The sequence below is a fragment of the Astyanax mexicanus genome, chromosome 8, assembly GCF_023375975.1.
Source record: "Astyanax mexicanus isolate ESR-SI-001 chromosome 8, AstMex3_surface, whole genome shotgun sequence".
NCBI classification, from domain to species: Eukaryota; Metazoa; Chordata; class Actinopteri; order Characiformes; family Acestrorhamphidae; genus Astyanax; species Astyanax mexicanus.
This window is the reverse complement of record NC_064415.1, coordinates 30,557,830-30,570,524: the sequence shown is the minus strand read 5'-3', so window position 1 is coordinate 30,570,524 and position 12,695 is coordinate 30,557,830. Positions and strand designations below refer to the sequence as shown.

The 12,695-nt window shown below is 37.9% G+C and overlaps 1 protein-coding gene across 4 annotated transcripts in view; it reads right to left on the bottom strand.

The window, feature by feature from the left end:
- LOC103021658 (protein phosphatase 3 catalytic subunit alpha) overlaps positions 1–12,695 on the bottom strand; it is a 155,947-nt gene that overhangs the window by 41,948 nt on the left and 101,304 nt on the right. For all 4 annotated transcript variants that reach the window (XM_022678222.2, XM_022678224.2, XM_022678223.2 and 1 more), the window contains exon 3: positions 1,033–1,157. In XM_022678222.2, the coding sequence (XP_022533943.1) occupies positions 1,033–1,157 (125 nt within the window). The remainder of the gene's footprint in view (positions 1–1,032; positions 1,158–12,695) is intronic.

The following is a 12,695-nucleotide window of genomic DNA, read 5'->3' as shown; positions in this document are numbered from 1 at the left end:
GAAATACAGGTTACTAGCAAAAACAAAACTGACCATCCAGACTGTTATCAGCAACAAGTTCTAATGCAGAAAATACATTGAGATCTTAGAGAAGCATATGCTGACCTCAAGACATCATGAGACTTCCATGTTTTATTTCTTTTTTTTTTTTCAAAAAAAAAAAAAAATGTAAATACATTTGCAAATATTTTTAAGGGGCGTGGCTGCAATTGCCTCACCCATTTAGCTGCTATTCAGCTGTATATCCCCCCATCAGTAGTAATGCCCCAACACCAGGAGGGTGAAGACTAGCACATGCCTCCTCAGCCACCGCCCCTTTTCAAACTGCTGCTGATGCATCATTAATGAGCAGCATCACAGTGCACTCGGAGGAAAGCACAGCGACTCAGTTCTGATACATCAGCTCACAGACGCTTTGTGCTGATCGACATCACCCTTTGGAATGATGTGGGGGAGAGAGCAAGTCTATTTGTCAGCTGATGGCAAGCTGCATGACTGGGATTTGAACTAGCAATCTCACACTCATAGTGATCATAGCGATCAATAGTTTCACTCAGAAATGATGAGTTTCTTTGATTTTACCAAATTGAAAACCTCTAGAATATAATCAAGAGAAAGATGGATGACCACAAGCCATCAAACCAAGCTTGAATTTTTGCAGCAGAAGTGGCATAAAGTTATCCAAAAGTATTGTGTAAGACTGGTGGAGGAGAACATGCCAAGATGCATGAAAACTGCAGGGTTATCCCAACAAAAAATTTCTTTGCATTTTTGAGGTCTGAAAGCTCTGCATCTTTTTTTGACATTTCAGCCATTTCTCTTTTTTAGAGCAAACAAATGCTCTAAATGACAATATCTTTATTTGGAATTTGGGAGAAATGTTATTTGTAGTTTATAGAATCAGTCTCTTAATTTGTTCCAGAGCTGTAGATGTAGAATTAGTTTGAAAATGCATTTTTATATGGCAGATATTAAGTGCTGCTTTAAAAAAATAAATAAATAAATTAAAAAAATAAAATAAAGAAAACTTACTTCAATACTGAAATATCCTCTGTCCACATAATCGCCCAGGAAAAGGTAGCGTGTGCTGGCTGGAGACCCTCCCACCTCGAAAAGCTTCATCAGGTCAAAGAACTGTCCATGAATGTCTCCACATACTAGAAAAAAAAGAAGAAGAAAAAGAAGAAGAAGAGCAGCATAAGTTTCATTGCTTTTTTTTTATTTTTTATTCAGCAGCATGATCGTTATCAGCATCTCCAGCTCCAGTAAACTCATCAGCCCTTCAGCAAACACGGCAAAGTGCACGTAAACGAGTGGCACCTGTAATCCTCTGTTAATACAGCTTTCAACAACACATTGTTCACGCTTCACAATGGTGCACATTTCCATACAGAGCTGACGGCAGGGCTTTGAAGTGCCACAGTTCTCCGAAGCTCTCCCTCCGTCTTGTTGCCAACCAACAGTGCTTAAGGCTTTTCAAATAAAGCGTGTCACCTGGTCTCTTGTTTAATGAATAATAAATGCATCAGTGGGGCGGGATGAAATGCGCCTTTGTACAATAAACAATGCGTGCTGGCCCCGAGCTAAAGCTCACTTTCGTGGAGCGCGCAGCTCAGCGATACGGTTATTGAGATGACCTTGTATAGTAATAGTGTAAAGGGGTATTCAGTTGTTTTGTCCTGTAATAAACGGACTGAACGTGCTGCCTGAAGGGATCCAGGCTTCAGCAGGCGCTCGGCTCCTGAGCGCTTTTCAAACATCGCCGCTTGAGCCACACCATGAGACTGGCCATGAGACGCCCAGTGCAGACTTCTAGAGTACGGGTAAAAACTTGTATTTATGCCATTTAAACTCTTCAGACGCAGTTAATAACCTGAAATGATGCAAAATCCAGTGAATTTAAAGGATTAGATTTTCTGCAGAAACTGCAGAACATGATCAGGATGCACATAAAGAAAATATTAAGTAAACCAGCTGAGGTAAAGCAGCTTTTCAGAGATAAAAAATAAAAGAACACCTAAAAATGTTGAGTTTCTTTGATTTTACCAAATTGAAAACCTCTGGAATATAATCAAGAGAAAGATGAATGATCACAAGCCATCAAACCAAGCTGAACTGCTTGAATTCTTGCACCAGGAGTAAAGGCATAAAGTTATCCAAAAGCAGTGTGTAAGACTGGTGGAGGAGAACATGCTAAGATGCATGAAAAAAAACTTTATGAATATGAACTTGTTTTCTTTGCATTATTTGAGGTCTGAAAGCTCTGCATCTTTTTTGTTATTTCAGACATTTCTCATTTTCTTCAAATAAATGCTGGAATGGAATTTGGGAGAAATGTTGTCAGTAGTTTATAGAATAAAACAAAAATGTTAATTTTACTCAAACATATATCTATAAATAGTAAAATCAGAGAAACTGATTCAGAAACTAAAGTGGTATTTTTTTTTCCAGAGCTGTATTTTCTTATGTCAAATGTATGCATTACTTCACAGAAATCTGTGTGGGTTGTGGCCTCCAATCTTTTCCACTGCCATTCCTTCCAGTCCCATTTCCACACCCTGGCTTGTCAGGTATAGGCACAGCACGCAAACAGTGTGCTGCACCCATGGAAAGGGGTGAGCTGGCAATTGTTCTGCTGAACAGGTAATCACTGAGCTTCAACCAGGTTTACTAACCATAGCTAAGTAGTTTATCACTACCATTAGCGTGAGGCAGAAAACTCTAGCCAGTGTTTAGATATTGAGCTCCCGTTGCCATTTCATACACTCGCTCGCATTTATTACTGATTGTTCGTTTTTTTGTAATCTGAAAGGAATAGTATGTTGTAACAAACAAAATGGTATATTGTATTAAAACAACAATTGTATACTATAAAAAAAGAAATGGGTGCTTTATTGGAAACGTACTATTGGTGAACAGCTTACAGCTAGTAAGTAGCAAAAAAAAAAAAAAAAAACTGATATAGACACAAAATGTATACAAAAAATATAATAGGCAAAACCTTTGACTGTCTCTACTGCAGCTTTTACACACTTACACACAGAACGTTCACACTTTCATCATCATAACTCAAAAAAGAAACAGTCTTTTCTTTAGAGAAATTATAGATGAAACCAGACAATAATGAGTACTGTTTCCTACACCTTCAAAAGACTGTTGGAAACTGGAGTAACTGGTAAAGGAAGGGGTCTGGCTGACCCACATGGTAAGGTTAGGCTGAACAACACTGAAATATCCTTTTGATAATCTTGCCTAATTTAATCGACATATCTGAATATCTGCTTTGCTAGCAGGCTGGGGTGTGCTGTATCGTATAGTACATAATAATATTGCCAAATTTTTTGTATATTGTGAACAATATTATACCCTGAAATATAGTGCCATGTCACCCACCCCTAATTATCACATCAGGATACTACTTCTTTTTTTTGGTGTTTTTAGCAAAATAAAATGTCCAGTATCATTTATTTTACTTTAATTCTGGATATATGGAGATATTTGGAGTGCATTATTAGTATCATGACATTTTGGATCACTGACTTCTTTTACAAATTTAATAAAATTCTTTTTTTTTTTTTTTTAGTATCTCAGTTAGCCATATTATATTGCATGCAATAACAAAATTCTAAATAAAAAATAATTTTTCTAATTCAGTTTTTTGTCATATCGCCAAAAGTATCGTTATCGTGCAAATTATTTTAGAGTCATATCGCCCACCCCTACTAGCAGGTCTGGACTCAATACTGCTTTACTCTACAAGGGAACAGGACAGAATCTGATTTTGTCAATTCATAGGACAATTAAACATCACATTTGAAGTGCTTACTTATTTCAGAAGCTTTTAACCTTCTGACCACCAAGTGCTAAAGTTCTAATAATATGCAGTACTAGTTTTATGCCATTATCAGAGCGTTCACTTGCAACAGTAGGTAATCACGGCAGTAAGCTGCAGGCATGACTTCTGAACCATCGGGGGTTTGTGATGGTATGTCTCAGAAGGTTAACATCCCAAAGTTATATTCAAGCCTATTTAAGAAGCTGAATTTATATGCGAGTCCCCCTTTTATAAATGTCTCTAATGGAAAAAGCGGGTAAGGTAGAAAACGTGTAATATGGTGACATTTAACACAGGCAGTTGAGTCCTATATAATCACCTTTCTCTAATGCCTCTGAAAGGGTAAAATCCCTTGGCAGTGAATGAACTGTTCAGTGACCTTTACTGTCGCATATCATGCATGTCCCAAATCATAACTCCATATTTCCATTCAAAAAAAACACATTAATGAACTTCTGCTGAAGGAAGTAGCAGAGAGACTCAGATCCACAAAGGATTTGAAAGTCAGCTGCTCATCTCTAATAAATAATGTGGATAAAGAAATTGCAGTGGAAATACAGCAGCTCATAATAAAGTCCTTTATGTATTTAATCCATATGCCAATAATCAAATTTTTAAACATTAACCCTTTCAGACCTGATTTATCTCCAGTGATGGGGAAAAAAAAATGTAAAAACGCTGTTTTTTTTGTCTGTAATGCACAAAAAAGAAGACTTTATTCTACTATAAAATCTATTTATATAGCCAATAAATCAAATTACCTAATCTTTTTGGAAGCCTGTGTGTAATATTTTTTATTATGTCATAAATCATCCCTAAACAGTTAAAAAGTTAAAATTTAGCTCTAGTACTACTGTTTTAGCAGTGTTTTTGCAGTGGGTGGGGCCAAGTTATTGTTTCATAAACTTATTCATTGGCTGGTTAATGGACTTGGTCGGAAACTTCATAGCAAAGTTGTTGTGGTTCATAAATGCCTCCATTTTCCAAAAAAAAAAAAAAAAAAAAAAAAACAACTCAAGTTTGCAGTAGAATCTTAAATGGTAGACACTGCCACTATGATTGGAAGATTCGAATCCTGGTTATGCAGCTTGCCATGAATCCAAAGGGTGATGTCGATCACAGAGCACAAGGTGTCTGTGAGTTGATGTATCGGAACCGAGTCGCTGCGCTTTCCTCCGAGTGCACTGGCTACATCAGCAGCAGTTCAAAAAGAGGCGGTGGCTGACTTCACATGTATTGGAAGAGGCATGTGCTAGGCTTCACCCTCCTAGTGTTAGGGCATCACTAGTGATAGTGGGAGTGCTGCTAAGTGGGTGGGATAATTGGCATAGCTAGGACTGGGAGAAAAGCGGGATAAAAAAAAAACTTAAATGTTGTTTATTTTAGTCACCATGACTGGCTAAAATATTGCTGACAATTATTTTGAAAAATAAGGTCAATACAATGATTGAGGCAATTTTCATATATTTCACGATAAGTCAATAATGTAATTATTGTGAAAGGCCTACATGTATGCCAATATTTTGTTCATATAGTGTATATGTACAGACAAACATGTTTAAATAGCTTAATACAATTTAATTAGAGAATTTTTTAATACATGCATTTCTTCATGTCAGTTTCTATTCGCCAGTATGAGTCTGTTGATATAATGCGCAGGTTTTCTGAAACAGGACGTGTTCTACATTAAAAGCAAGCGCACACAATAAGAAGGCTAACATAATGCTCTTGTAGGTGCACAAAGAGATGCACATTTCCATGGTTACGCCAGATAGCAGGCTCTGTTACAGTATCAATTTGAAATGCAAATGCTGTTTGAAAAGGAAAAAAAAAAAAAAAAAAAAAACACACACACGATCGTACCAATCCCTCAATCCTACAGCGTATCAATATTTTCAGTCTTTCTGTCAAACATGTCTGAAATAAATGACCCAATCTGGATCCACCGTTACACGTCTCTAATAGCATGCCCCGCGTCGCGGCTGATTCGGTTGGCCGTGTTATTTTACGCTGCTTTGTTTGTCTGTCAGTCTGGCAACCACATTAGTCAATTCCCCCTTTATTCCTTATTCATGGAATCAGAATGAATTCTATAAAGACAGCTTCCTCTATTACAGCTTCAGTGCTGTTTGCTGAAACTTATTAAGTCATGATTCATCCTCAGGGTTTCTCGCGTTCGAGCTACTTATTCCAGCAACAGTACAGTCTGCTGATGGCTAATGCAGCTCCTGGCTGTTCAATATAATTACTACACTATTATACAAAAGCCCAAATCATTACAGATCAACAGTGCACTGCCTTACTTTTACTTTTCCCTATTGCTTTACCACTGTGTAGAACCTATGAGTGTAGGTTCTCTCCCACTGGTTTCTACAGTGCAGACAGGTGGTTGCTATGCAGTTTCTAAGGTGTTGCTAAGTTGTTGCTGGCTGTTGAGAACACATAATAATACTAATAAAAAACGTATTCAATTTATTAGGGGTGTCACGATTCTCTAAATCCTCGATTCGATTTCATTTCCGATTTTAGGGTCACGATTCGATTCGATTCTTGATTTTCTTTTTTCTTTTTTTTTCTTTTTTACAGCAGAGAGGCCTATGCCAGTTTTAGATTAGTCTATGGTCAGTCATTGGTTTGATTCATCATATATACATTATCTTATTTCAAAAGGTGGGAAGTGATCTGTAATAAACCACATTAGGCACTAATGGTCAAATTTAAATAATTTAATTAAGATATATATGTAATGCCATTTAGTGGCTTTTTTTGGTATCAGCAGATTAAAACACTATTAAAACAGCAATGTGCAACATAACAAAATAAAAAATAAAAAATACAGGAACAGTCATGTACAAAATAATAGAACAATTAGAGCCTTAACAAACTGAACTCTATCCTACTATAACAGTTAAACATGAAAAATAAGACTCGTCCCTGAGAATGACAAGTTTTTTTTCTTTAACAAAGATTTAACTTTATCTGAGAGAAAGATGCTCCTTAAGGTACCAAAACTATTAACATATTTGAGGCTAGACAAACAACTGTTATTTTTCAAGTTTTTCTTTAAGAAGAAGAGAATGTTCACATTCTCTGGAGAAAGGGCTGCTCTTTGAGCAGTCACAGTGACCGCGGCGTCGGCTACAGTGTTCTGCGCCATTTGCGTAGCGCGCGTACGTGCGCATGCGTAGCTTAGAGAGAAGGATCGTTGATCATCTTTTGACTTTGATGCTCGAGACCATGACATAATTTCGATCGATTTCGATAAAATATCGAAATCGTGACACCCCTAATATTTATATAGCATCTTTCATACATGACAATGAAGCTCAAAGTGATGTACATAAGTGATAAGTTTGATAGGTGAACAAAATTAATAAAACAAACACAGGAAACAAGTAAGAGAACAACTCGGAAGCAGAAAAAATAAAAATTAAATAAAAGTAAAAGCTAATGTAAAAAGAAACATTTTAAAACTTTTTTCTTAAAGGGATACTAAACGCCCTGATTTGTGCTGACTTCACCCTTAGCTCAAATTTGAAAAATGCTTAAAACACACATACAAAAAAATGGGAGGTGTAGTTAGGAGGGGCATTGGGTGATGTATGGGTTTAGAGGTCGGGCAGGATGGAGAGCTGATTGGCTGAGCTGCTGCAGCACCAGCAGTGTGCCTCTGATAGTGGTGAGACGCAGATGGTTGGACGTTAGCAGGGGTGGTATTATTGATTGGTTGAGCTGCATATTGTGAGTGTCTGTGTACCAAAGTAACGGAAACATAATTCACGCCTATAGCACAGTTGAACCTGAGAGGGCGCTGCAGAGGCAGAAATAGAAATAGGTGCAATAAAAGCGTTTTTAAAGGTAAAGAAATGTTAATAGAAATTTGAAGCAGGACTGGTGTGTTTCATTACTTGAAAGGAACACATTGCAGCTATTAATGAAAATAAATATGGTTTAGGGTATCAGAGGGAGCCTGACAAATATTTTTTGGTAATGTTTAAAAATTTTTGGAGCATAAACACTAGAGAAGGCTATAGGTAGATGATCTTAAAGACAATTTGGAACGGATTCTAGTCAGCAGTTCAGAAGGTGAAGGTGAAGTATAAAGGTGCTAAGGCAGGGGTGTCCAAACTTTTTTTGTTGGGGGCCAGAAGGAGAAATATATTTGAAGTCACGGGCCACAGACTCTGTAATAAAACAAATAATTAAATATACCACTTTAAATAATACATTTTCCTGATTACTTTCAGCGCACCCTCTCCACTTCTCTTTGCCCCGTTTTTCTGCGCTAGAACTGCGCACTCTCTCCGCTTTTAGACTCTTTGGCCCGTTTTCCTGCGCTACAACTGAGCACTCTCTCCGTTTTTAGACTCTTTGGCCCGTTTTTCTGCGCTACAACTGCGCACTTTCTCCGCTTTTAGACTCTTTGGTCCGTTTTTCTGTGCTAGAACTGCACACTCTCTCCGCTTTTAGACTCTTTGGCCCGTTTCTGACACCTATCGTTCAAACTTTGAATCTCACATTATAAAAACCTGCTTAACAGCGGGCCAACTTTCATTCTATTTCTAAAATACCTCACGAGCCGCTCCAAAAAAGGAAACGGGCCGCAAGTGGCCCGCAGGTCGTAGTTTGGACCCCCTTGTGCTAAACTATTTAATGATAAGCAGATAAGATCTCACTCTTGCTATATTTCTTGAATGAAAAAAAGACAGTCTTGATGATTTTATTAATATATGGTGTGAATTCAAATTCAGAGTTGAGGGTCACAGCAAGGTTTCTGATTTCCTCTTTTGTTTGAAGGTTTAGGTTTCCCAGGAAACTGTACACTTTTTTCTCCTTTGCCAGTTACAAATATGTCTGCTGTAATATTTCTTTAGTTTAATCATCACACATCTTTACACAAGCCATAGATACTCAGACGAATGACACTCTAGGCCTTGGTGTGGATGAAAATCGGTGTGAGTAAAAGAGAGAAATAAAGTATACAAGTTCTCAAAATGATGAGCGAATTTGTTTCTGAAGTCTGTCCTGAGATGGCAAGCATCAAGCAGAGAAACATCTAAAGAGATTGCTGAAATTACTAAAATTTTCCAACTAATAAGAACTGTTTCACACATTGTTAAAAGCTGAAATGACAGTGGGGAAACATCCTCTTTGAGGAAGGAATGTGGTCAGAAAAAGTCTTGAATGACCACCTGTGATCACCTAAACAACACTAGAACTCGGGGATATATTTAATACTGAAAGTAAGAGCTTTTCCACACGCACAATGTGAACAGAACTTAAAGGATCGGGACTAAACAGCTGTGTAGCCTTAAGAAAATGTCTTATAAGTGAAGAATACACCCATCATGCCTAGTGCCAACTAACCCAAAAATCCGGAATGAATAGTTATAATAGCTGAAAAGCTGAGAAATGAGTTACACTGTCCAAATCCAGGTGATGGTGATGGTGATGATGAAGTAGAAAAGATATTGGGTAACTATAATGAATGCACTTCATATCATTTCTACAGCAAGTTTTTTTTTTTCTGGTGCTCTCTAAAAGCTGATGAGATGAGAGTACAGTGTAGTGCTGTCTCCACTTCAGCTCACCTGATTTACCACATCAACTAATTATCACAGCACTGATCCATTAGATCAGCAGTGTTAGACCAGGTCAAGCACATTACCCACTTACTACTACACTGCTAAATACTGACCAACCAGCTTCCCCCGTCTCACATTCCTCTTTATTTACTCCAAATACCAAATACTGCAGCATAAAGAGTCCGACGCACACGGATATCCATCAACCCACTGACAGAGGAACACTGTGTACTGTTACAGCAGAAACAGAAAATAATTAGCACAGAACTCCCTGTTTATCTACTAAAAACAGCTCAACTCCATATGTTCTCTTACACAGAGAGAGAGAGAGAGAGAGAGAGAGAGAGAGAGAGATTTAACTCACTTGTTTTGGACAAGAGGGAGGTAGAGAGAGAATAAGCAAATGAGTGAGAAAGAAAGGAGAGATAGCATTAATGGGTTTAAGAGAGTAAAAGAATGAGCAAAAGAGGCAAAGAAAGTTACAGAATGAGAGAAGGACAGAGGAAGATAATGAACAATAGAGCACAAGAGAGAGGGAGAGAGAGAGAGAGAAAGAGAGAGCAAGTGTTAGTGGTAGAATGAGAGGAAAAGAAAGAGTAGAGGGAGAGAGCACAAAGAGAGGGAGAGAGAGAAAAGATAGTAAGACAGAATGAGAAAGAGAGAGCAAGTGTTAATAGTAGAATGAGAGAAAAAGAGAGAGCAGAGGGCACAAAGAGAGGGAAAGAGTCTGTAAGAGAGAGAGAGAGAGAGAGAGGGAGAGGGGAAAGAGAGAAAGCAGGTGTGAAAGTGAGAGCAAGAGAAAAGAATCGAGCAGCACCAGAGAATAGGAGAACACGAGAGAATGGATTAATAGAAGAGCGAGTTAAAGGGAGTGAGAGTATGTGAAAGAGATAAAGAGTGAAGGAAAGAGATAGAAAGGGGAAAGAGAGAAAGCAAAAGTTTGTGGTAGAATGAGTGAGAAAGAGAAAACTGAGGGAAAGAGAGCACAAGACAAGGAGAAGGAGAAAGAGATAGTGAGAGAGAATGAGAAAGAGAGAGCAAGAGAGAGAAAAAGGGGAAAGAGAGAAAACAGGTGTGATAGTGAGAACAAGAAAAAAAGAATTGAGAATAGGAGAGAATAGGAGAGAAAGAGAGAGAACTGGAGTTATGGGAGAGAGAGTTACGGGGAGTGAGAGTATGCGAGAGAGATAAAGAGTGAAAGAGAGAGAGTGAAAGAGAGAGAGGGAAAAGAGAGAAAACAAGTGTAAGAGCAAGAGCTCAAAAAGAAAATGAGAGGAGCAAGAGATATGAGAAAATAAAGAGAAAGAAAGAGTTACGGGATAAAGTGAGGGAGAGGGGAATAGAAAGTAAAAGAGAGATACAGGAGAGAGAGGGAGAAAGAGAGAGCAAGCATGAGCAAAAGAGAAAATGACAGGGATGTGTGCTCTCACTTCCCCCAACTCTCTCTCCCGTAACTCCCATTCTCTTTCTTTTATTCTGTTTCTACTCTCTTTCTCGCTCTCATGCTTGCTTTCTCTCTTTTACCCCCTCTCTTTCTTTTTCTCGCATTCTCTCTCTCTCTACCTTACTCTCTCTTTATCTCTCTCTCACGCTCTCACTCCTCTTTACTTACTCTCTCTGCTGTAACTCCTATTCTCTCTTATTCTCTCTAGCTACTCAATCTTTCTTTTTTTCCTGCTCTTATGCTTGCTTTCCCTCTTTCCCCCTTCTCTCTCTCTCTCTTACTTTCTCTTGCTTTCTCATTCTGTCTGATTCTCACTTACTCTCCCCCTCTTTTGAGAGAAAGAGAAAGTGAGAAAGTGAGAGAGAGAGAGATCAGTATTACATTTGCTGTCACTATAAATGAGTTATGCTGCTATTTGGAAACAAATTGGTTTCTTAAGAAAATGATTTACACGCTTTGATGTGCAGACGTAGCCTATTTATTGGCATGTGTGTGCGTATAGCTATCTATTTCTGTGTGTATGCATGTGTACGTGTGTGTGTGTACACGTGTGTGTATGTGCACGACACAAGAGCGCAGCATAGTCAAAAATGTCTTTTGGAACCATCCAATTAGCATCTGTTAGAGAGACTGTGGTGGGAAGCAATTAGGCTGAGCTCAGAGTCTCAGAAGACTCTAAACACACACACACACACACACACACACACACTTCAAATGTGCAGTAGATGTGCATTTAAGAGAAAGGCTCTAAGCATTTGTAGAGGCTTTAATTCTGCACACGCTCAGTTCAGCAGTGCAGCGCTACACAGCCCTGCTGTTTACTGCACTTCATTCTAACGCAAGATTAAGGAGTCTGGGGACGTTCTAATGGTCTCTACAGAAACGTTGTGATACCATACGTGGCTAATACTTTGTTTTTCAGTTATATTTTACAATATAAGCATTACATGTGAGGAACAAAAGCTTCAGGAGTCATTGGATCGAATCTACAACAGTGGATTGAATATTTAATGTAATTGATTTGCCTACAGAACAGAATCATACATGTGTTTAAGCCTGTATGTCGGTATTTAAGACTTAATGGAAAAGAAGAATATTTATTTTTAAGTTTGAGAATATTATTTGGATGGCTACATTAAGCAAAGTTCATTCAGACATCTGATCAGTATCCAGGGCCAGTTATCGTCGGGGGCTAAGGGGGGGGGTGGGCATTGTACCCATTTCCTGCTCAATATTTAGTCTAAAGTCTCGGACTCTTTATTTTTATATAAGGGAGGCGTTTAGGTTATTAGCTATTCAAAATATGCTAAAATGTACAATTTTTTTTTTTTATTAGAGCTCCTGGCACAGGTGATACAGGTGCACTTTTTTCAGTTTTTTTTTCTTTATTCAGTTCTCTGGAATATGTGCTCTCCTTGTTATATTGCTTTCATTTGATTTAATATAAAAATATAATAAAATGGAGTTTTAAAACGGAAATAAAATTGAAGTTAATTCATTTTGGATTGCTATAGATAATGTACTACCAAGATGCATCGATAATCGTTTTAAAATTGCATCGCAGACCTCTAAATCGTAATCATAATCGAATCAAATCGTAAACAGCTTGGAGATTCCCACCCCTAGTAAGTAGCATCTAATCTCTCTTAACACGGACTTAGCTTGATACCCCTCTACATGTATTTTATTAATGTTTCATTTAATAAATATACACTGTAGGGAACCCAAGAATGTGTTGTTTTCTGTTGAAGACACATGCAACATTTTTATTTCTTTATTTCATACATCAATTTTAGCCAGTATCAGTATTAGCTCTGGCTTTAAAAATATC